The sequence below is a fragment of the Eublepharis macularius genome, chromosome 1, assembly GCF_028583425.1.
Source record: "Eublepharis macularius isolate TG4126 chromosome 1, MPM_Emac_v1.0, whole genome shotgun sequence".
Lineage (NCBI taxonomy): Eukaryota > Metazoa > Chordata > Lepidosauria > Squamata > Eublepharidae > Eublepharis > Eublepharis macularius.
Window position 1 is genome coordinate 100,471,367 of NC_072790.1, and position 21,006 is coordinate 100,492,372.

The 21,006-nt window shown below is 41.0% G+C and overlaps 1 protein-coding gene across 1 annotated transcript in view; it reads right to left on the bottom strand.

Annotated features, from left to right (window-relative positions):
- The window catches only part of LAMA4 (laminin subunit alpha 4), a 117,688-nt gene that overhangs the window by 77,347 nt on the left and 19,335 nt on the right, over positions 1-21,006 (bottom strand). Inside the window, exons 2-4 of the mRNA XM_054977530.1 lie at positions 13,571-13,672; positions 6,812-6,936; positions 2,640-2,720 (exon numbers count right to left, since the gene is read on the bottom strand). Of these exons, the coding sequence (XP_054833505.1) occupies positions 2,640-2,720; positions 6,812-6,936; positions 13,571-13,672 (308 nt within the window). The remainder of the gene's footprint in view (positions 1-2,639; positions 2,721-6,811; positions 6,937-13,570; positions 13,673-21,006) is intronic.

Genomic DNA, 21,006 nt, shown 5'->3' on the forward strand with positions numbered 1-21,006 from the left:
CTCATTATCCAAATCACCATGGGAGGCAGTATTGAGTCTCTGCTAGACTGTGGTGGTCAAATGGCTGAAAACAAACAAATTGAAACTGAATCCAGACAAGATGGAAGTGATGCTGGTTGGGAAGGAAGAGATCTTGAAAGACATCATACTCCCCACTTTCGATGAAGTTTGTCTAATACTCGCAAACTCAGTTAAGAGCTGAGGAGTTATACCAGATCCAGCACTACTGACAGAAAAGCAAGTTAAGGCAGCCACAAAAAATGCTTTCTACAAATTCAGACTAGTCTGGAAGATAGTCTCCTACCTTAGCATGGCTGATCTGGCCACTTGGATCCATGTCATGATAATTTTGAGAATTAACTAATACGCTCTACATGTCTTCCCTGTTAGTTAACTTGACTCCAGTTGGTGTAAAACGCTGCACCTTGGCTATTATTAGGAGCAAGGAGGAACACCATTCTGCAGTTGTTCCATTGGCTATCTATCAGTTATCGGGCTCAATTCAAGGTATTAGCTATAATATACAAAGCTCTTCATGGCCTTGATCCATCATATCTATGGGACTGCCTCTCTCCCTATGGCAGCTTTGCTTATCTGAATAGGGCCTGTTGCAGGTGCCACCTTGCACATGGGCACATGGACAAAACAACAGCTTCCAGTACACATGCTGTCATGATAAGGGCATATGTTGGCAGGTTTTTTAGATATTAAGCTAGCTTGTGACCCACCTTTTCAAGGCCATCCTGGGAAAGCATCTCTTTGCAGCAGGGCAGGAAACAATTTCCCCTAACTGACCCCTCCTTGGGATGTTTGTTATAAACTGACATTCTGGGATGGATAAAGGGATGTTGTTCTAGCCTTTGGGTAACATCATAAAACCAGAAGCAGGAGAGATGTGGCCAACATAACAAGGGGCTAGCTAGCCATGGAGTTTGAGAGAGACTGGCTTAAAGAGCAGAACCACATTCCTCCTCCCTTGGGAAAGAGGGTACAAAAAAGCTCTGCAGCATATTGTGTGTGTGTGTGTGTGGTCCAGTGGGATGGAGAATGGAGGGCCCTGTAGATGGGCTTGCCCCCACTTCTCCAAGCCCTGAACATCCACCCCAGCAGCAGATGCCTCAGGCACTATTTGGTAACTCTCAAAGGACAGTTAGATATTATACTTTGGGTTTTTTCTTTCTCTTATTAGCTGCTAAGCCTTGTGCACTGCTCCTTCTGCATATATGCTTGTGTTCTGTTATTTCATAGTCTACTGCAGTACAATAAAAATCTTACTTTGGTTCAGTAAAGCTGTATTCAAGCATCACCTACATGCTTGGGTATACTTACATAAGCCTCCTCCATTTTATCCTCACAATAACCCTGTGAGGTAGGTTAGTCTGAGTGTATATATGCTGAGTGCCCATGGTCACCCAGCAAGTGTCCATGGCAGAGTGGGGATTCTTCCAGATCCTAATCAGACACTCTAACCACTATACAACACTGTGCTATCATTTGCCAGATACCTACCTTCATTTCCATTGCATGAAGAGCAAACATCCTTTGAGGTAACTTGAATAATGGCAAGATATGTTTGTAATCTCTAAGGAAAACATTTGCTTTCTAGACCAATTTATAATTTTTAAAGAAGCTTTTAAGCAGTAACAACCTTTCCTCAATCCCTGTGCAAATTGGACTGTCACTGGAAGCAGCTGACTAGATAAAATAAAGCATACATGGATGATCACACTTGCACACAAAAATATGTGCATGCAAACATGTTTACATGTGCATGTGCACGCCCACAAACACACACACAGAATGCTTTCCATAACCTATAGTTAACTCAAAGGTTAAATTATGCAGAGGCTCATAGTCCTAAGAGTCTAAGTATATAAACATATGGAAATCCTGTGAACAGAAGGATTTTATATATTTTAAATACATGACTCACCCACCCTCATGTATCTATACACACACACACATATATATTTATTTATAATTTGTACCTCCAGGATTTAAAAGGAAGAACAGTTAAGATATATTTGAGGAAAAGAAACCTGGGAAGCAGAGGAGAAAGGAGCAGAATAAAATGGGGGGTCCTGCACAAGCAAAACTTGCATTTAGAAAGTTAATGTATTTGTATCATAAAACATTGAGTAACTGGGTAACTTTGTGTCACTCACACACTCTCAGCCTAAACTGCCTCTCAGCTTTGTTGTGAGGATAATATGGAGGCAAGGAGAATGATGTAAGCTGCTTTGGGTCCCACTGTGGAGGAAATAGTGTGGGGAAGAAGATACAAGGAAAAGTGGGAAAAGACCCACCATGCAACTGGGTCTGGCTCAGCTGGCACCATACAACTGGGCCATCGGGGAGAGGCTGCCTGGAGTGGAAGGGAGAAAGGTGAAAACAGGGGGACAGACAAAGGTGGTTGGGCAGGAGAAACGGAAGCAGGGAAAGGGGAGAGGCTATGGGGGGCAGGGAAGGGAAAATGGTGCAGGAGAGGAACATGAGATCCCCCCTGCAAGTCTTTGTGGGCCCCCCACTTGTAATAAAATATAATTTAGTATACACTGCATACACTAACGTTTTCAACCATATGCAAAATCATTTTATAGCAATTGCTTGCCAGTAATGCAGATCAGCATTTTGCCTACCTTTCACAGTTTGGCCCAGCATAGTTTTCTTTGCACATACAGCGCACCATTCCAGTTTTTCTGTAACAGGAAACTGCAAAGCTAAAATTGCATTAAAAAGGCATTATCAGGGAAGATAGTTATTCATCAGTGAAATTATACTTGTATATATTTTATGAATTAATCTGCTCCAAGTCTCCCTCGCCTCTGCCAACTAGACAATCTTGAGGGATAGTGGCTGGAAAGCGTCATAGAAATTCTTTCTTCTCCATATCACCTGACTAATTATTACAGATGGACAGGGTTGCCAAGCTCCACATGGGACCTGGAGATCTCCTAGAATTACAATTCTATCCAGACTACAAAGGTCAGCTCCCCTAAAGAAAATGGCTGCTTTTTGGGGTGGTCTCTAAGTAATTATACCCTGAATTTCCAAATTCAGAGTTGGTAACCCTACAGCTAGACCAGCAGGGAGGGAAGAATTGGATATTCCATTCTCTGCTAGGCATCTTGGGTCCGACTCCTTATACCCTGAATAGAAAGAGAAAAAATATTTAAAGAAGTAAGGTGCCTACCCACCTAGATAGCTCTTTGATATAGACCCTGGTCCATGAAAGCTTAGAGTCACATCATGGTTCTAATTCCATTGAAGCCAATAGGCTTAGAAGGGTGTAACTCTGCTTAGGATTGCACTGTTAATTTATTAAGGTACTATGATACTCTTCATTATTTATGGTAGAATTTTTGCCAGTTATTTGACAGGGGATAGAATACACACAATCTGATCTGTGTATTATTTCTCCCAAAACAAAAAGGCACCAATGAATCTGGCTTATTTTCAGTTTCCATCTGCATTTCTAGGAGAATAAAAATGAGTACATTTGTTTGCCTTGTTTGGAGACATTTATAGCGTTGGTAAGAATTCAAAATGAGATCTTCATGAAAAACGATACTCTCACACTGCTTTCTGAAACATTTTAACGACACTATTCTAACACTGATTCAGCATTGGAGAAATCTGTCATGTTTGTTTTACATGAGTTAAGATTTCAACATCTGTAAAGAATTCACCCTTTTGGAAATATAAAAGTGGGCCAAAAATCTTCTTAAAGATTTTATAAGAGAGTTAGTTAAAAAAAAAACTGGCCATCAAATGTCTAGAGGATAAAAATCTTAAGCACATCTGCTAGCATTTGGAGCAGCTGGTGTCCAGTTGTTCTAATAGAAATGATAGGTTCTTTAATAGGAAGTCTTCTACAAGTTCCCATGATATCAGATATGAAGATAGTCTGGCCAAATGGGAAAAAAAACAGTCAGATGAATCCCAGAAACAACTGTGTATATAATGAATCCGCCAGCTTAGAGGTTTGGATACAGTATTGGCGGCTTTATAAATCCCTTGTTGATTATTCACAGGCTAGTTCCTTTGTTGCAGATTGGAATGGGAAACTTCACCTCTCCCACACTTTCAAGATATTAAATCAAATTCTATTTTCATTCTAGCAATACCCTCATACTATAAAGGGAAGGGTGAAAAAAACACCCCTTTGTGGGAAAAACCTGAAATCCTATTGTCTAGCTGTTTGGTGGAAAGAAGGTACAGAATCTAGTCCAATATCCCTCTCCTGAACAGTTGATGTCAAATATTTGAAATAGGCTCAACTCATACATTCCCAACTGTTGGGTTGATAAAGGGAATTGTGTGTGCAGCACACATTGCCAGTTCAGCTCTTCATCCAGCTAGGGATATGAACCCAGACAGGGGACAACATGATGGTAAGCACAGAGTGGACTCATCTGGATGAGCCACAGCCAATTATGATTCATAACTCATCATCTCCTATCTTCTGCAAGCCAGCTGGTATTTATACACAAGAGTTTACCTTCCAGCATGACGCATCTTAGTGGACAAACCAAAATGATACTGGGTAAACCTATTGCTTTATAAAGTATGGATAGGTCTTGCATTTAAAAGAAATGACTAAAAAAGACTAATGTGCAAATAAAAAGTAAGCACAGGTACAATTTCCATTCTTTGTCATACAAGAACTCTGAAGTTTTGTTTTCCAAGTGTTTTTCTAAATGCTGTAGTTTAAGGCAGGGAAGCATCTTATTAGTTATTTCACAGCAATATATGGCATCATTCACAACCCCAACCTTCTTTGCTATCATTTTAAATGGGCCAAGTTGATCCAACTTCATTTTGTCTAAGCAGTGGTTCTTAACCAAAGTGCTGGAGGGGGCATTCAGAACTTTTGGGGGCAAATAGGGGTATCTGGGATTTACTTCCCAACCTGCAATAGCTTCTGACAGCAAGCAGAAGAGAGTTGATTCACTGCTCAGTCCTCACTGTGGATAAAAAGTGGTTTCCAGTTTTCCCACCATGACAGGTGATTTCATGCAGCCACTTCCCAGACCCCACCACTACTCAAATGCAAAGGGCGGGGGGAGATTGGGGAAAAAGAAGAAGAAATTATATCACCAGTGCCCAAAATCAGTGAAATCCCAATGTCAGTTACATCTCTCTCAAGTTTTAGACAGAAGTGATTTTGATGTGTTGATAATCTCCCCTCCCTCCGCCAAAGTCTCCTGGGCGTTCCAGGCATGCACTTGGCAACATTACACACAGAAAAGTACTTAAACACAGTATTAAGGAAGGAGTTGACTAATGGTCATCAGACTAGGGGTGCCAGTCCCCTAGCTGTAAACCTGGCAATCAGTGTGAGACCTGTTGGGCATGAGGACATAGGGGGAGTGTTGGCCATTGGCAATGGCATAACATCACATTTAGGTTTTCATGTCTCTCTAGGATTTGATGGAATGCTATGATAAACCAATGATTCCTAGGAAGTTATGAAGTCACTTCCAGGTTTTCCCAGAAGTGATCTCAGACTGCTGGTGCAACAGCCATTTTTAATTTTCCTTCCACGGCCACTCCAAGTAGGAGCTGGGGGAAGGGAATCCCCTGCTCCCACTGATGGGGCTGGCAACCCTGTTTACCAACTTTTATGCAAAGTTGGGGATTTTTTTATTGTTTCTGATCAGGTTTGAATTCTGTAACTGCTAATAACATTACAACCTGGACCTTTCTAGTGATAGAGGTTATGCTGAAAGAGTTATAGATCCATTCCATTGCATTTATTTATATGAGTAAAGGAGGTGGTTTATATCACTGGATCAGGTCTATGAAACTGAAAATCCCTCTGCTTGTTTAGCATGCCAAGCATATACTTCATCTCACAACAAATGCATGATAATCTCTCAGATCTAGCATCCTGGCTGGAATTGAAAAAAAAGGAGCACGTTTATACTGTGATTTATACATATCTCAAATAATGATAATAAATACATGCATGACTAAAATAGGCTACAAATATACCATTTTAATGCCCACAAATGTAATGTTACTTTTGCTTTTACTTGGAGGCTGGCATGGATATGAGGCATGCAGGATGGTAAATATTCTTGGAACTACATGCCTAACTATGCTGAAAAGTATGCCAAGGGAAGGGAAATGAAAAATTACTTTTGTTTTACACCTAGCCTTAACACCTGGCCGTCACAATGTATTTTTGCAGTGCTAGCAAATTAAATGGATTCATGGAAGAAGCAAGTTGTAATAAATGACTTAATAGCAAGGGTAAACAGCAGCAACGACATCCTTGAAACAACATGAACTACCTTGCAATTTATGGATTCAGTGGGATTCAGAAAGATGGGAACCCACAATTTCATTTTGTACCTCATAAATGCCCAAGACTGAACCAGACAAATGACTGTGGATTCTGGGTTGCTATTGCCTGAAAATTCAATTTGCTGTCAGACTGAAGGGACTATCTTCCTCCAGAGGAAAGATAATGTGTTCTTTGCAATGTGTTTCAGCACTATCCAGAATTTTGTATGATGTTGGGAAACGTGCCATAGTTCAATAACACTGAGCACAGTCAAAAGTGGAAAAAGTGCTTTTGAAAGAACCTTACTAAATATATATTTTTGGCAGCAGTTTCTGCGGTGGTGGGAAAAAGCTCTGTGCATTTTTTCTCATCTGTCTGAAAAAAAAAAACAATAGGGTAAAATGACCTTGCTCCTTTGTCTTACCACTCTACCTTCCATCAGGAAGGACAATGGATCACAGCAAGAGGGACAGCTATCACAGCCAATAACATAAAATGAATAAATTCCATTTAGCTTACTTGGCAACCAATGGCAAGGGGCAAGGGCAAGGTTGACAGACGGTAGGTGGTCCTCTGGTAACATCCCCAAGATAGCCATCAGGACATTTTTCACAGTGGTCTCCAGTTGTGTTTCTCTGGCAATCCTGCAATAAAAAAGGAAAAATATCAAAGAGAGGTAAAGTAAGGATCAGCTTCTTCATTCAAATTTAGCAGAAATGATTTAGGCTTGGCAAGTGGAATGAAAAGGCCTAATGCCAGACTGAAACCTTTCCAAATATTGACTGCTTGTAACTGGCAATGCATTGGGAATGAAGATATTTTGAACAGCAATTGTGGGCTGCAAGACGGTATTGACAAAGCAGTCTACAAAATTCAGCTATCACTGGAGGCGAATCATGAAAGCCAGGGCAGGCTCTCACAATCCTTGCATTTCCTTTAATAAAAGGCATCATTGGCTTTCAGAGCTGCCCATCAGTGAAAATGCTTGAAATAAATCATTCCTTTACTTGCCACCCACTTGGAGACAAAACTGCTTACTGATATGTGCATGTTGGCTACGGATAGAGGGAGAGGGGGGTCATACTTTGTAAGATATGATTGACAATTTAGGGGAAAATGCATGTTAGAGGTAATTGAAAGGCTGTTGTTATTCATTTTATTCAAAAATCAAAATATTCATGATCTCTGACACACTTATACATCACAGATACAAAGTTAACAGGCCTCAGGAATTTAGAAAGAAGAAAATTAAATCCAACAGCCTAGTGATTGCTTTAGTATTATTTCTTATTCGTATAAAACTTGCATGCAACCTTTACTTATTTTTCTTTATTTTATTTTACCTCATTTATATCATACCTTTCTCCCTAATGGGGACTTGTCACAATTTGTTCTAGCTATTTTAAAGGACAGAGTATACCACTTACCTGTACTTTCTATCATTCCCTAAAAATAAATTTGAAAAATCCAGCTTCTATGGGGAAGGAATTAGGGGTTCATTCTATTACCTGTTGCTGCTATGCAATCCCCCTGAAGTTTTAAAAGATCATACTTTGGCTGATACATTCATATGCATCTTCTGTGCACATTTTTCTCTTCTAGCTTTTCTTTCCAAAGACTAGACTTCCCCAGCGTTGTGGACTTGGCACATGAATACTTTAAAAGGAAACATGCATATGTGTGGGGGGAGCACCAAGCACCAAACACATTTATAAATTATGAGCAATCCTCTTTGGCCTTTTGCTAGCAGGAACACACATATATCACTTCTGCCTCAACCATTGTTAAACAGAGCACCTAGTTCTATTTCAGTTTAGAGCAATGATGGAATTCAGGTACAGAGTGTAGAAGTTCTGGCTTGCTGAAATGTGGAGCTTGCCTAGATAATTTCTCGGTTAAGAATAGACATGGGCACGAACCAGAAAAAAACCAAACCATGAGGTTTGTGGTTTGTGGGGTTTCCACGAACCACAAACCACGAACTGGCACAGAACCGGCCCAGTTATGAACCAGTTCATGGGTCGTGGTTCGTGGTGGGGTTTAAATGCCCCTTTCCGGCAGGGAAAGAGCCCTCCTGCTGTACAGCGAGGTGCTGCAGGCTTGGAGGGGGAACCGTTTGCCTGGCCTCTGGGTACAGCCATGCGTTTGTATGGCTCACTCCTGGGGCCAACGTGACAAGTTATGTTGTATTCAATAAAGTGGCCTAATTTTATTCCCAAGCTTTGTGTCTGCCTTTCATTTTGACTGGGGTGGGTGGGGAATTAAGGTTATGTAGTTAACATGTCTCTTTAGAAAAAAAATGAATAGCAAAAAGCTAGATTCCAATCTGTGTTTGGTGAGAGAAAGCCAAATACACGTAAGATATCTTCAGTGTTTGTAGATAATGCTACTCTAAGGTCAGAATTGAAAGCAATCCCTTCCTTTTTATATCCTATGGATGAGTTATCAATGTGCCTGACACAGATGATTAATGAACTTTTTGTAGGTGAAGCAATCTGGCTTTCTCTAACCGCATTAAAGCTTATATGCAGCTGAAAATGTGCTGACTACTTTCTTTGCCAGTAATATCTAATGTCCCATGTATTAAAAATAGATTGAACATTGGTCTAATTTTAATTAAGGAACCAAGCACTTGATATATGTGCCATTATTATAGCTGCATATAGAAGACTTATGTTCTGTAGGGGATTATTCCTTGTCTGTAGGAGCATTACAATGTGGTGATTTATCAGCTAGACACAGCTCTTAAATTTTTTGTATGATTGATCTGTATTTTTCATTTAAAGTCTATCTATCTAATTTATAGATACACACACACACACACACACACACACACAAAGAATGATATTGGTTAAGGCTGTCTTAAAATATTTTGGATTGCCTCATATTGACAAATTACAGTCTTAATTTATATTAATCCAGTTGATTACTGCCACATCCCAACAGGTTGCAGTGACAAAAATAAACTTTTCTCAACCGCCGTGGTCAATTTACAGGAGTTCTTACAGGTATATATATGAAGGAAAGCTGCCTGGGCATTCGCTCAGTCAGGCTGGGATGCTTCCTTGAGCTTTGTTCTTCCGGACTCTGACTAGCACAAGGATCATGCAGGTCTTTGTAGTCTTACCAGAGGTATGAACATCGGGTTCTAACTTGAATCGGGCCCAATTTGGAATGATTTGGTATTTCTGAATCGGCCCCAGCATTGCTGCACCTGGGCCTGCACCTGTAGACTGGTAGGAGAGTCACTGAATCACAGGGTTCTTTTCTCTTTGGGAAGAGGGGGTTGGTTGTCTTGGTGGTGGGGGGGAAGGGAATTTTTTTAAAGTTTTTATTTTAATTATTTTTTTTTAAAAAAATCTGCTTGTTGTTCTTGCAGCCTTCAGTAAGTGTGTGTGGTGGCCTTCCTTGGCTTGAGTGGCTGGGGTGTTTGATGGGGGGTGGGGGGTTGCTTGTCTTGAGTTTGTTAATTTTGTTTTAATTTTGTGTCCATTTTCTTTGCTTGTTAACAGTTTCTGCTGTGAGGGTGGGGCTTGCTGGGCTGGAGTGGCTGGGTTGTTTGATTTTGGGGGGTGCATTCTTTGCTTTGCTTGATTGGGAGATTTTACTTGAGTGGAGACTTTGCTAATTGCTTTGCTTTGCTTGATTGGGGGGGCTTTGTTTGAGCGGGAGGGCTTTGCCAACTGATTTGCTTGCTTTACAGATAGTTCTTGTTCCTTTTTCTGTTATTTTTTGCTAGTTCTTTTTTGGGGGGGGGTGCTGTTGTTGGCTAATTTTACAGTTGGTGTTTGGAGTTGGTGTTTAGACTTGGTGTTTAGAGTTGGTGTTTACAGTTGGTGTTTTATAGTTTGGGGTTGTTGTTGTTAACTATTGTTGTTTTATTGGGCGGGGTGGTGTTTGTAGGTGTAGCAATGTTTGAGCAGTGTACTTTGGGTTTCCGAGAGTGTTCTTAGTTCTAAAAAGTGTTTTTTAAAGGTAGGCTAGTTGTAGGACTGTGTTATTGTACATTTGCCCTCTAAACTAAATTATTAGCTGTTAGGGACCAAAGGCTACCTTTCCCTGTTTAATAGGCTTGTGTAGGAAAGGATTTAGTAAGAGTTCAGGTTCTTTTCAAATTATATTCATAAATAGGCTGCCCACCACTACTACTCACTTAACTAGTGTTTTCCTGCCCACCTCTGGCACCCTTGGAACCTGGCCGGGCACATTTTTTGTTATAGGCTTACCTGCATATTGGGGTTCACGGCCAGCTTGATTCCTGAAGAGGAATTCAGTTGTTTGCTAGTGTAATGCCACCACAAAACTAAATAAGGTCTTTAAAAAAGAGATTTCTGTACCATCTCCAATATCAGAACCACAAAAAGTAAGGCTCTAGAGTAGGTAGGTAGGTTTTAAAAGTAAGCAAACTCTACCTTTTGGCTAGGTGCTTTAGGGGGGTGGGCCTATTAAAAAAAGGTTACCGGATGGCAGTTAGTGTAAGTTCCAGGGGGCAGAAGAATGAGCATTAGGAAACCTGAGAGGGCCCTGGGGGAAAGGTGAGGGATAAGAGTAGAGGGGTGGAGGGGAGAGGGAGGGGGAGAATTGCGGCTCTCCCCCGACCTGAGCAGAGGAGGCTGTCCTCAGCACTGCTGCCATTTACCAGCCTGGCTTCTGGTGATAGTAAGAGGGTTTGCACCCCTCATAGGGGTGTGATGGTTGGCCTTCATAGGGAACAATGGGGCCAAGCCAATCTACTCAGGGGATGCTTGATGTTTTCTGGGTGGGGTGGGGGTTCAGTTTGGCTCTGTTGGGCTGCTTGGGGTGTAGCTTGTAAGTGGGAGTGGGGCTGTGGCCACTGGAAGCCATGATCCATGTGTTTCTTGTTTTCCCCACAGTAGAAAGAAATGGGGTGGCTGGGGGCACCTCCTTTGGGGGGACATAAAATGCCCCTCCAGGGTACAATCTCTATGAAATTTAGGGGGGTGATGAGAGGACAGTTAGGAGTAGGTCCCCTGCTAATTGGGTGGATTTTGCTTGCAAAATGCCACCCCAGCCACCTAGAAAGCCCCCTTGTTTTTCTCCATAGGGAATAATGGAGATTGGAGGTGGATAGGGGCACCTTTTGGGGGGGCATAACATGCCCCCCCAAGTCCAATCATTCTGAAATTTGGGAGGTCATGAGAGGAGTGTTAGGATAAGGTCCGCACAAACTTTGGTATGAGTCGGAAAGCAAATGGCCCCCAGGAGGAGCATTTTCCCATTTAAAACAATGGCCGAATCTTACCGAAGCATACCAGCTTGCCACTTCAGGATTCGAGTTTTTCCTAATCTTTTTCCTGCTTTGGTAAACCCAAAGTGGAAAACCCAAATCTTTTTGAGGAGCACACCCCTAAGTCTTACAAAATGGACTTTGGCATTTTCACATAGTTTTCTGTGGGCCCTGCTTTGTGTTCAGGATTTCAGTTAAAATCATGAAAGTGTTGGCATGCTTAGGATGAGAGCCAGTTTGGTGTAGTGGTTAAGACTGACAGGATTCTAATCTAGGGAACTGATTTGATTCCCTGCTTCTCCACTTGAAACCAGCTGGGTAATCTTGGGTCAGTCACAGCTCTCTCTCAGCTCCACCCATCTCACAAGGTGATTGTTGTGGGGATAATAATAACATACTTTGTAAACTGCTCTGAGTGGACTTTAAGTTGTCCTGAAGGGCGGTATATAAATCAAATGTTGTTGTTGTTGTTGTTAATCATCATCATCATCATCATCTTTGCTCCTCCAACAAGCCTGTGAGGTAGGTTAGGCTGAGGGAGAGTGGCTGGTCTGTCACCCAGCATGCATCATGGCAGTATGAGGATTTGAATCTGGGGCTCCCACATCCCAGTCTAACCACTGGAGTTCCCAAATTCCAATCTAAATTTTGTTCTTTTGTTGCATAATTATTTGAGAATCAGTGACTCAGAAAGTTACTAAATGTATAGATAGCAAAAATGTATAGATAGTCAAAGGCCAGCTTTCCACCCATCCATCTGTCTAAAACAGAAACAGAACACAGGGCTTGGCATGCAGATGATGTGGCAGGGACAGGAATGATTCTTAGTAACCGGGCTCAGTAGAGGCAGTGAATCTTCAGCCCCATCTTTATAGTATCTCTAAGTACTTTACTTCCGCTCTGGGAAAAGTTAAGTGTAGCACTTGAGAACAATATTGCAAAAAACAGCAAAGCATACCCTTCTCTTCTAACACTGGGATTCTGGACCCTCATTAAGCCTCATCCACCCATCATAAAGGCTGGCTCCTTGCTGGTTTATTTCTATTAATCAGAAATGATCTGCAAGTCCAGGATCTAACAAAAGTAATTACTGGAAAATCCACCCCTCCCCCTCCTCTTGAATGGAGATAGTGAAGGGGATGACTTTGGGGATTTGGATATTAAATTTGTAATTAATGGAATTACTAAGGATACAAGGACTAGAACTAGGAATTATGAAAACTGTATGAAGTTTAGAAATACCATTTTCTGACCAATAAAATTTCTATCTAAGTTCTCCAAGTGCCAAAAGGTAAACTTTGTAAGGGGAGAAATATCAAGAGGAACCTTTGGAATCAATAGACAATCTGACCTTGCTAAAAAAGTCCTTCCTGTCCCCCTCCTCTAAAATGTGGATTTCTCTGGACCCTAAGGGCTGAGTCACATAACTTACAGTGCCATCCTATGCAAAGGTACTGCAGTCTAATGCCATTGAAATCAGGGGCCTTTGACTGGCTTAGCTCTACACAGGATTGTATTGTTTTCTGAAGTGATATGAAAGTTTTGCCTTTGATGTTTATCTGTGATAACAATATTGTGGCTAAATGGAAGTCAGAGGCTTTGTTCCTTGTAATATTATTTATTTATTTATTTATTTATTTATTTATTTATTTATGTCATTTATAGTCCGCCTTTCTCACTGAGATTCAAGGCAGATTAGTGTGAGATCAGTACAATTAATATTACTGGGGATAGTAGCAATAACAGGGGGAGACTTCATCATCTATGCTTTGTCATTTGGGAGCGTAAGTAAGAAACAGGATGCTGGTTTAAATGGACTTTGGCATGGCATAGCAGAGTTGTTCTTATATTCCATGATGTTGCACAATTTCTACATATAAACATATATGTATAAATTGTTCCCTCAGTGGAGAAAATGGGAAAATGTAGAGATTCTGTTAATGATTTGATTTTCCTGTCTAGATGTTATTAAAAGCTTCTTCTGCTGAGAAAATCATTTAAAGATTTAGTACCCAGGAAATATTACTTACGAGACAAACTCCTGATCCATCAAGACATCTGTATGCATTGTTGTTGCAATTACAAGGTGTGCATTCTCCTGAAAATGCTCGGAAAAAACCTTCATGGCATTGCTGAAAGAAAATATGAGATAAAGCTTTATAGACAGACAGACTTACAGATATCAAGCTTGTAAAGATGATTAATTTTTTGCAAAGTCATTCTGCATGTGTAACCCGTTCATTGTGGGGGATACATTGATGGGTGAGAAGGTGACTAAAGATCTACAGATACATGATTGATAAGAAGACCTGGGTGAGAAGGTGTGAAAGAAAAAGATGTTAAAGAAAAAAATTGACAAGAAAATGGCATGAAAGAGACAAAGAAGAGAAAAGACGGGTTATCCCATGGTTCACTGATAAAGTTCACTGAGATGGTGGTTTGGAGCAGGGAGGGTTGTGTGCATTGAAAATTGCCAGTTGTAACATTGACTTCAGGTTTCCTTTAATCTCAGGCAAGACAACAGTTTCAAATAATGGGCATTCTATTGTAGGTCTATGATTAATAAAACAAGACACACACTATGGTTTAAATAAAGGGCACATTAGGCAAAAATGACAAGTCACTGATGTAGAGATGATTTGAATGCTTCAGTTTCACTGGTTCCCATTATGTTTCCTGACTCAATTAAAAGTGTCAGTTTTGATCCTGGAAGCCCTAAAGGTCTTGGGTCTAGAGTTTTGGAAGGGCTGCTGTTTTTTTCCATGTAAATCTGGCTGAGTTTTGAGATTCATTTATTGTGTCTTCCTGCTGCTGCCGACCTTTGTTAAGATTAGATTGATTGGAACTATGGCAGGTCTTTTCATCATCATTCTCAGATTGTGGAATTCCCTTTCCCTGGAACTGAGTTTGTCGCTGCCTGTACAGGTCTTCTGGATGATACGAAAGACATTTGTTATCTGAAGGCCTTTAAATTGGATTGAAAAGGGGATGGTACAGGAATGAAATAGGGGTGGTATACGCTTGAATTTGTTCAGTGCTTTTTTTGGTTTTATGATAACGTTATAAGAAATTTAAGGGGAAAAACATTTGATCGTGCTTCTTAGAGTCTCTCTACACAAAACATCTGACATTTGATGAACACATGTCAGGAGATACAGTGGTAGCTGGGAAGGGAAGTTTAAAAGACAGAGCCGGCGGCAGGGCATATACGCTGGAGCTATATACTGGAGCTATGTGAAGGGGCTGTGAAATGCCAGAAGGGAAATGTCACCTCATTATAACCTCTCCAGGTCCAAGCCCAGATCTGGAAGGCAGCTCTAGCACATTTCCATTCCTTGCTGTCCTCTGGTTGTGATCAGAGTTTTAGACTGGAAAGGTAAAATTGACAGAGCCTTTGGGGAGGTGAAGAAATGAACAAGCCCTCTGAGGTCATCTCTGCCAACTCTATCTTTTAAAACTATGCTTTGTGGCCAACATTGTGTCTTCTTACACTTGACGAAAATGCACCGAGGTGTCTCATGTAGAGAGACTTGGTCGTCTTCTAAATATTCTAATAATATAAACTCTTTGTACTGGTCTCAGGTAACCTTGGGAGCTTGATAGATTTTCAAGCAAAATATCATGAGTGGGACTGACTTTTCAAAAGTTATGTACCTACCCTGTGAAGAGAAGGAAAAACTATTTCTATAACCAGTGAAATGTATGAAATACAGCTTATTCATTCAGGGCAGTATGTAAAACTGAAATATAGATCTCTGTTCCAGATATTAGCTGTCTTAAGTACAAAGGCTTGAATTTCTTCCTGCAGTCAATAAAACCAGTAGTGCACTGTTGAAACTCCTTCTTGCTGAGACTCAAGGTGGATTTAGATGTACAACACTGTAAATGAAAGAAAAATACCGGATCTAGAAAGCTGCTGGCTTACTCACGCTTTCTTTGTTACAACATTAAGGCAGTAATAAAAAGATGCACCACCCCAGCATCTGGCTAATTGAGTGATCTGAGTGACTTTATGTTCCTTGGAGCATAGAAAAAATTATTGGAGTGTGTATGGAAGCCTGGAACACAATCAATCTGGCAAGCCACACTGGGTCTCTTTGTTGTTTGAACAACATAAACCACCTCTCTGGTCACTGGCCTTTATCTGAACTTTGAAAACAGTTGGTGGGCTGAAATGTGAAGTCTATACTCCAATACTTCCTTTAGGATTAAAGCATTTGTTAGCTACTGGCCATCAGTTCAAGCCTATGCCACAATTCTTTTTCCAGCCTTAAACTGGAGGAGGCCAGTTTGATTAATTTTACTAGTCAATAATCCAAAAACATATTTTGCATGTTGTTTTTAAAAACGCTAAACATCTGGAGCACTGTAATGCTGAAGTTATGATGTTCAATGCATTCCTAAGAAGAGTTACTCCAATCTAAGCTCATTGAAATCAATGGGCTGTTACCCTTCCTTTAAATGTTACTATACCTAATTAAGACTATGAATGGAATTACTCCCTCTTCCTCTTTAAAGTCACTGTCCTTCAGCAACTATTTTAATGGCATAGTGTGAATCCGAGAACTGGGAGATAATAAAATATATAATTAAAATGAAAGGAAATGTCATAATCAAAGTAGACACAAAGCAGTACATAAAATGGTAAGTGTGTAAAAATATGTAGTGCTGTGTGGGCCAGCCATACTCCATTTCTGCCTCCTCCCCCCAGTTTACAGCACTTTCACTGGAAGACCGACGGAATGACCGAACCTCATATTCCCCAATGCCCTTTATCTCCCCGTTACTGGCTACTGGAAATTCCACTTCCTTCGTTCACTCAAATGTAGGCTGCTGATATTCTAGTAAGAATAAACAGGACTCTTGAGGTATGTAACAGACTAACAAGTTTTTATGACAGCATATGATTTAGTATTAGAGCCCAGAGGCTCTATTTCATGAAAGCTTAAGCTATTGTAAACCTTTCAAAAATATTTTATTATTAGTCAAATAATTATAGACCACTTTTGCTTATGCATCCAGTTTAGAAAATACTGCTATCTTCTAGAGTAGGTGATTTCTGGAGATACCCTGTGAGGAGCTGCGTGTGAGGGCTGGACTGGTTCAGTCTTGGGAGAAGAAGAGAGAGAGAGAGCACACCTAAAGGAAGAAGCTTATATGAGACAGCTGAGATGCTTCTGATGGAAGTGCTATGATTTGTTTTATAGTTCATCTAGAAGAGAAAGAAACCTGTGGAGTGGCTGACAGAAGAGGTGCCACAGTCTGGTGTGAGTCTTTCCCCCCAGCTCTTATTGAGCTGCTTCTGCTCTGAGGAAGGCTGGTTCCTAAAAGCTTTTTTAAAAAGGAAACCTCTGCAAGCATCCCAGCTCAGCAATGACTCCGCTGGGACATTTTGCACCTGCACTTAAACAAAGAGAACGTCTGGACATTTCTGGAGTTTGTGAGTTGGGCCCAGAGGATAAGGAGGCATTTATTCCCTCACACTGGGAATATTCAATATATTATTGTGTTGTAGTTGCAGTTAACTCCCCCCAGTTTCTATATCCTTTTCCCACCTGAAATAAAAATTGTATTTCGGGTGTTTCTCTTCAGGCTTGAATGCTGGCATTAATAACTCAGAGACCACTAATAGCATTACAACCTGGCCATTTTTGCTGATATGGATTAAGCTAAAGAGGTTAGTCTACAGTGGCCATTTCCACACATCCTTAACATAGCACAAGATTCACGAAATGCTGGCAGCTTTGTAGCACGATTTCTGATGTCACCCGGATGCAGGCAATTACGAGGGCACCACGAAAACGGCATCATGACAGGGTGATGTCCAATGTTCCCTCTAAGCTTTGCAGTGTTGTGAGCTAAAAATCTACTTTGTGAGCCAAAACAACTACTTTCATTAGTTTTGAGTGCACCTCCTTAAAAAAAAAATTACAATCAAATTGTTTTGATTACAATCAAAACAATTTAACAATAAAAGCCATTAGGTGAAAGGGCCACAAAAATCAGAGTATACTTCTGTATAAAAATAGATATGTCCATGCTGATTACAAAGGGGTAGTTGTATTAGTCTGTTGCTACAAAATAAAGCAGACACACAATGGCACCTTAAAGACTAGCACATTTTTTTTCAAGATGAGCTTTTGTGAGTCAATGCTTACTTCTTCAGCCTCCTTCTGCACCAAGGCAAAGTTAAATGACGCCTTCACCATGGTGGCGGCTGAGGCGCTACCTCCTCTCTTCAGCTCTCTGGGGCTGAGGGGATCCTAGCGATTTCAGGCTGCATGGGTCAGGCCAGACCTGATCACTCAGCTCTGCTCTGTTCCCCAGCTAGAGAGCCAGCAGTGGCTGGAGGCGCTCTCTGGCACCACCCTGGGAGCCAAACCAGCCACAGCCAGGAAGGGAGGAGAGAAGTGGGATGAGGCTCCATCCCTGCTCCATCCCTATAGGGCCCACCTGCAGATGCTGGCTGACTGGGAGGGCGGGGCCCCCTGAAGGTTAGTATCTGTGAGCTACATCTGAGAAGCTGTGAGCAGAGGAGTCAGAATCTGAGCAATTGCTCACGTGCTCACATTAGCGGGAACACTGAGAAATTGTGTAACGAAGCCACCAGCATTCCATGACTCTTGTGCTATGTTAAGGACATGTGGAAATGGCCAGTGCTATAAGATTCCTGTTTATATTGGATGCAACTGACTAACATGGCAACCTCTCCAGAACAGGAATTCAAGGAAACCAAATGAAAGCTTGGTGCACATAAACCCTTGGCATGTGAGGATTGTTTTAAAATTGATTGCATGAAAACTCCAGTTTATGGTGAACAACTGGCATAAAGCATCCATGGAGCTAGATAGCTTTTCACAACACATCAGACTGCCTTGGTGGGTCTATAGTGGCTGCTACAAAGACCTACATAGCCCAGTAATTGTGAGCATTAGCCTCCAGAGTTACCTCATCCAGTAATAGTGATTTTCCATTCACCCCAAATATTGAAAAACATATGGGTCAGGGATATATATCTTTTCATGTTTTCACCATGATAAATAAAGGAGTGTTTGTACTTCGTCATGATGAGACGTGTAAGTTCCACAATTATTCAGAACCTGCATTTCTGTCTAAAGGAGAGGCTCACATGTTCTTTCTTTGCCTGTTGTATCAGAAATCCAAAGCAACTCTAATTTACTGATCTTCCAGCAAGCATTCAAGAGAATAGGTACTTTGGAATGTTGTTGAATTCTTACTCCTTTTATATTGCATCATTCTGGAAATACTATGTTTTATTCTATTGAAATAAAATAATAAATATCCAGTGCCTAGCGAAAAGAAAAAGCTTGCTCTAGTAATTGAAAAATAGCCTGCAAGCTTTTAAAAGTGGACACTGATTATATTTACTCAGTTCTGTAAAATACTTCACATTCTTTCAGGTTCCAAAACAAGTGTGCTTTAGTACTTTTCAAGGAATTTTCACATTCTTCTGCTGCCATACTGGGATCATGAACCAGTCAAAGTATTAATAATCCTTACCTATAAGCAGACGCTACTCAAGATAGGATATATTTCTTATAATTGAATCTCTGTATATACTCAGATACACAGTGGGGCAAGCAGGTATGGGATCAAACCATGCTATACCTCTTCTTATGATCTCTATTCTAGTGACGCTACCAGTGGAACCCAGGAAAATTAGCTTGTATGCCATTTCTAGTACATAAGGACTGCCTTTAATGTTCTTCAAACAATCTTTGCACTCTGTCCATTCTTGAGTGTTAAGATCCCTCATAAAATGTATGGACATTTTGTTCTTCGCTTTCCTACCACTATTGCCCAGCAGCCATCAATGAGAGAGCTGAACCTCAGGGACATATCACATACTCTGTATACAGAAGGTCCTAGAGCTTCAGCATTTCCAGTGAAAAGATCCTAGCAACTATTTTCAAAGACTATTCTCTGATATCTTGTCAAATGGCTGCCAATTAGATCAGAAAGTAGAATAGATAATTCTGAGCTAGGTGGACTAATGCTCTGAATTGCTCAAGAGAGCTTCATAGGAGCTGGATGCTTATCACTTTTCTTTCTGAAATGCTTCTAGTGATCTTAGATTCAGGTCTTGCAGTGGAATATTTAAAGAACAGACTAGAGGCTCACTCACAGTTATGCCTAAACCATGTTGTAGCGACTTAACACTTCTGCATGCACCATTAGGCAGTATTCCGTGTAAAGTAAATTAGTTTTCACCCAGATTATTTGAAATGCTCTACTATGTTATACTATTACTATAGATGCCTATGCTAGCTGTAATTTATAACAATAACAGCACTTGTATAGCACTCTTCTAGAGTGGTATATAAGTGCTATTTTCCTACTCAGATCAGTGAACAAAGTCAGTGTATTATTATTAGAGATGGACACAAACAGCAATATGAACAAAAAAGAAGCCACGAACAGCCCAATCCACTGTTCGTATGCAAGCTGTTCGTGAGGCCTTGTTCCTGGTGAACATGTGTTCGTTTCAAGCCTGTTCCTTTCAATCAATTTCCCTGGCAACATAGGCATGGACTGTCTGAACTCTGTCTGAACTCTTTCTGGCTTTCCTTCTGGCTTGTAACCCCTCAAAGTAGCTTCCAGCAGACAGTCCAGTTTTTGCCACTGTGAAAAGAAAATGACAGGAAAGGGAGGGACCCATGGATCATGCCTTTCCCAGGGTGCAATCTCTCTGAAACTTGGGGGGTCTTCGAAGGACAGTGAGGACTATGTCCTCTGCAAATTTGGTGGGTATTGGACATTGGGAAGGTCAGTTTGTAACCCCTCAAAGTAGCTTCCACCAGACAGTCCAGTTTTTGCTACTGTGAAGAGAAAATGACATGAAAGGGGGAGACCCATGGACTCTTCTTTCCCCAGAACAAGTTGGCTAAGTCCCAAGGGGGCCATTTTGGCTCCCATGAACCTCCAACTATGAATATGTTCGTGAACATGTCATGTCCATAGATGTTCGTGGATCCCTTTTAGTGGATGGCAATGAACAATGAACATCGTGTTCGTTTTCTCCCTGTTCGTGCCTATCTCTAATTATTATCCCCACAATACAGCTGCAGAGAAGGGGCTGAGAGGAATGGCTTAATCAAGCCACCTACTGAGTTCATGGCAGTAATGAGATTTTCACAGCCCATCCATTTGACCACTATGCTACAGCAGCTGTAGTAGAATGTTCTTTAAGTCTAGTGAATGATTGGTTGCTGCTGCTTAGAATGGACTGAAAGCATGTGACATTGTTTTATTGTTGAAGCTAGCTAGGTCTGGCTCTGAATTCTTTGGAAAAAGAGCTGTGCCTTGGAGTTAATAACATTAGAAATATATATTTGCATATACCACAGTAAATACCTCACTTTCCTTCTTGGGACAGCAACTGAGGTGGGGGGGAACCCTCAGACCTCAGCTGGAGGTGGGCTAATGCAGCCATTCAGTAGCCAAT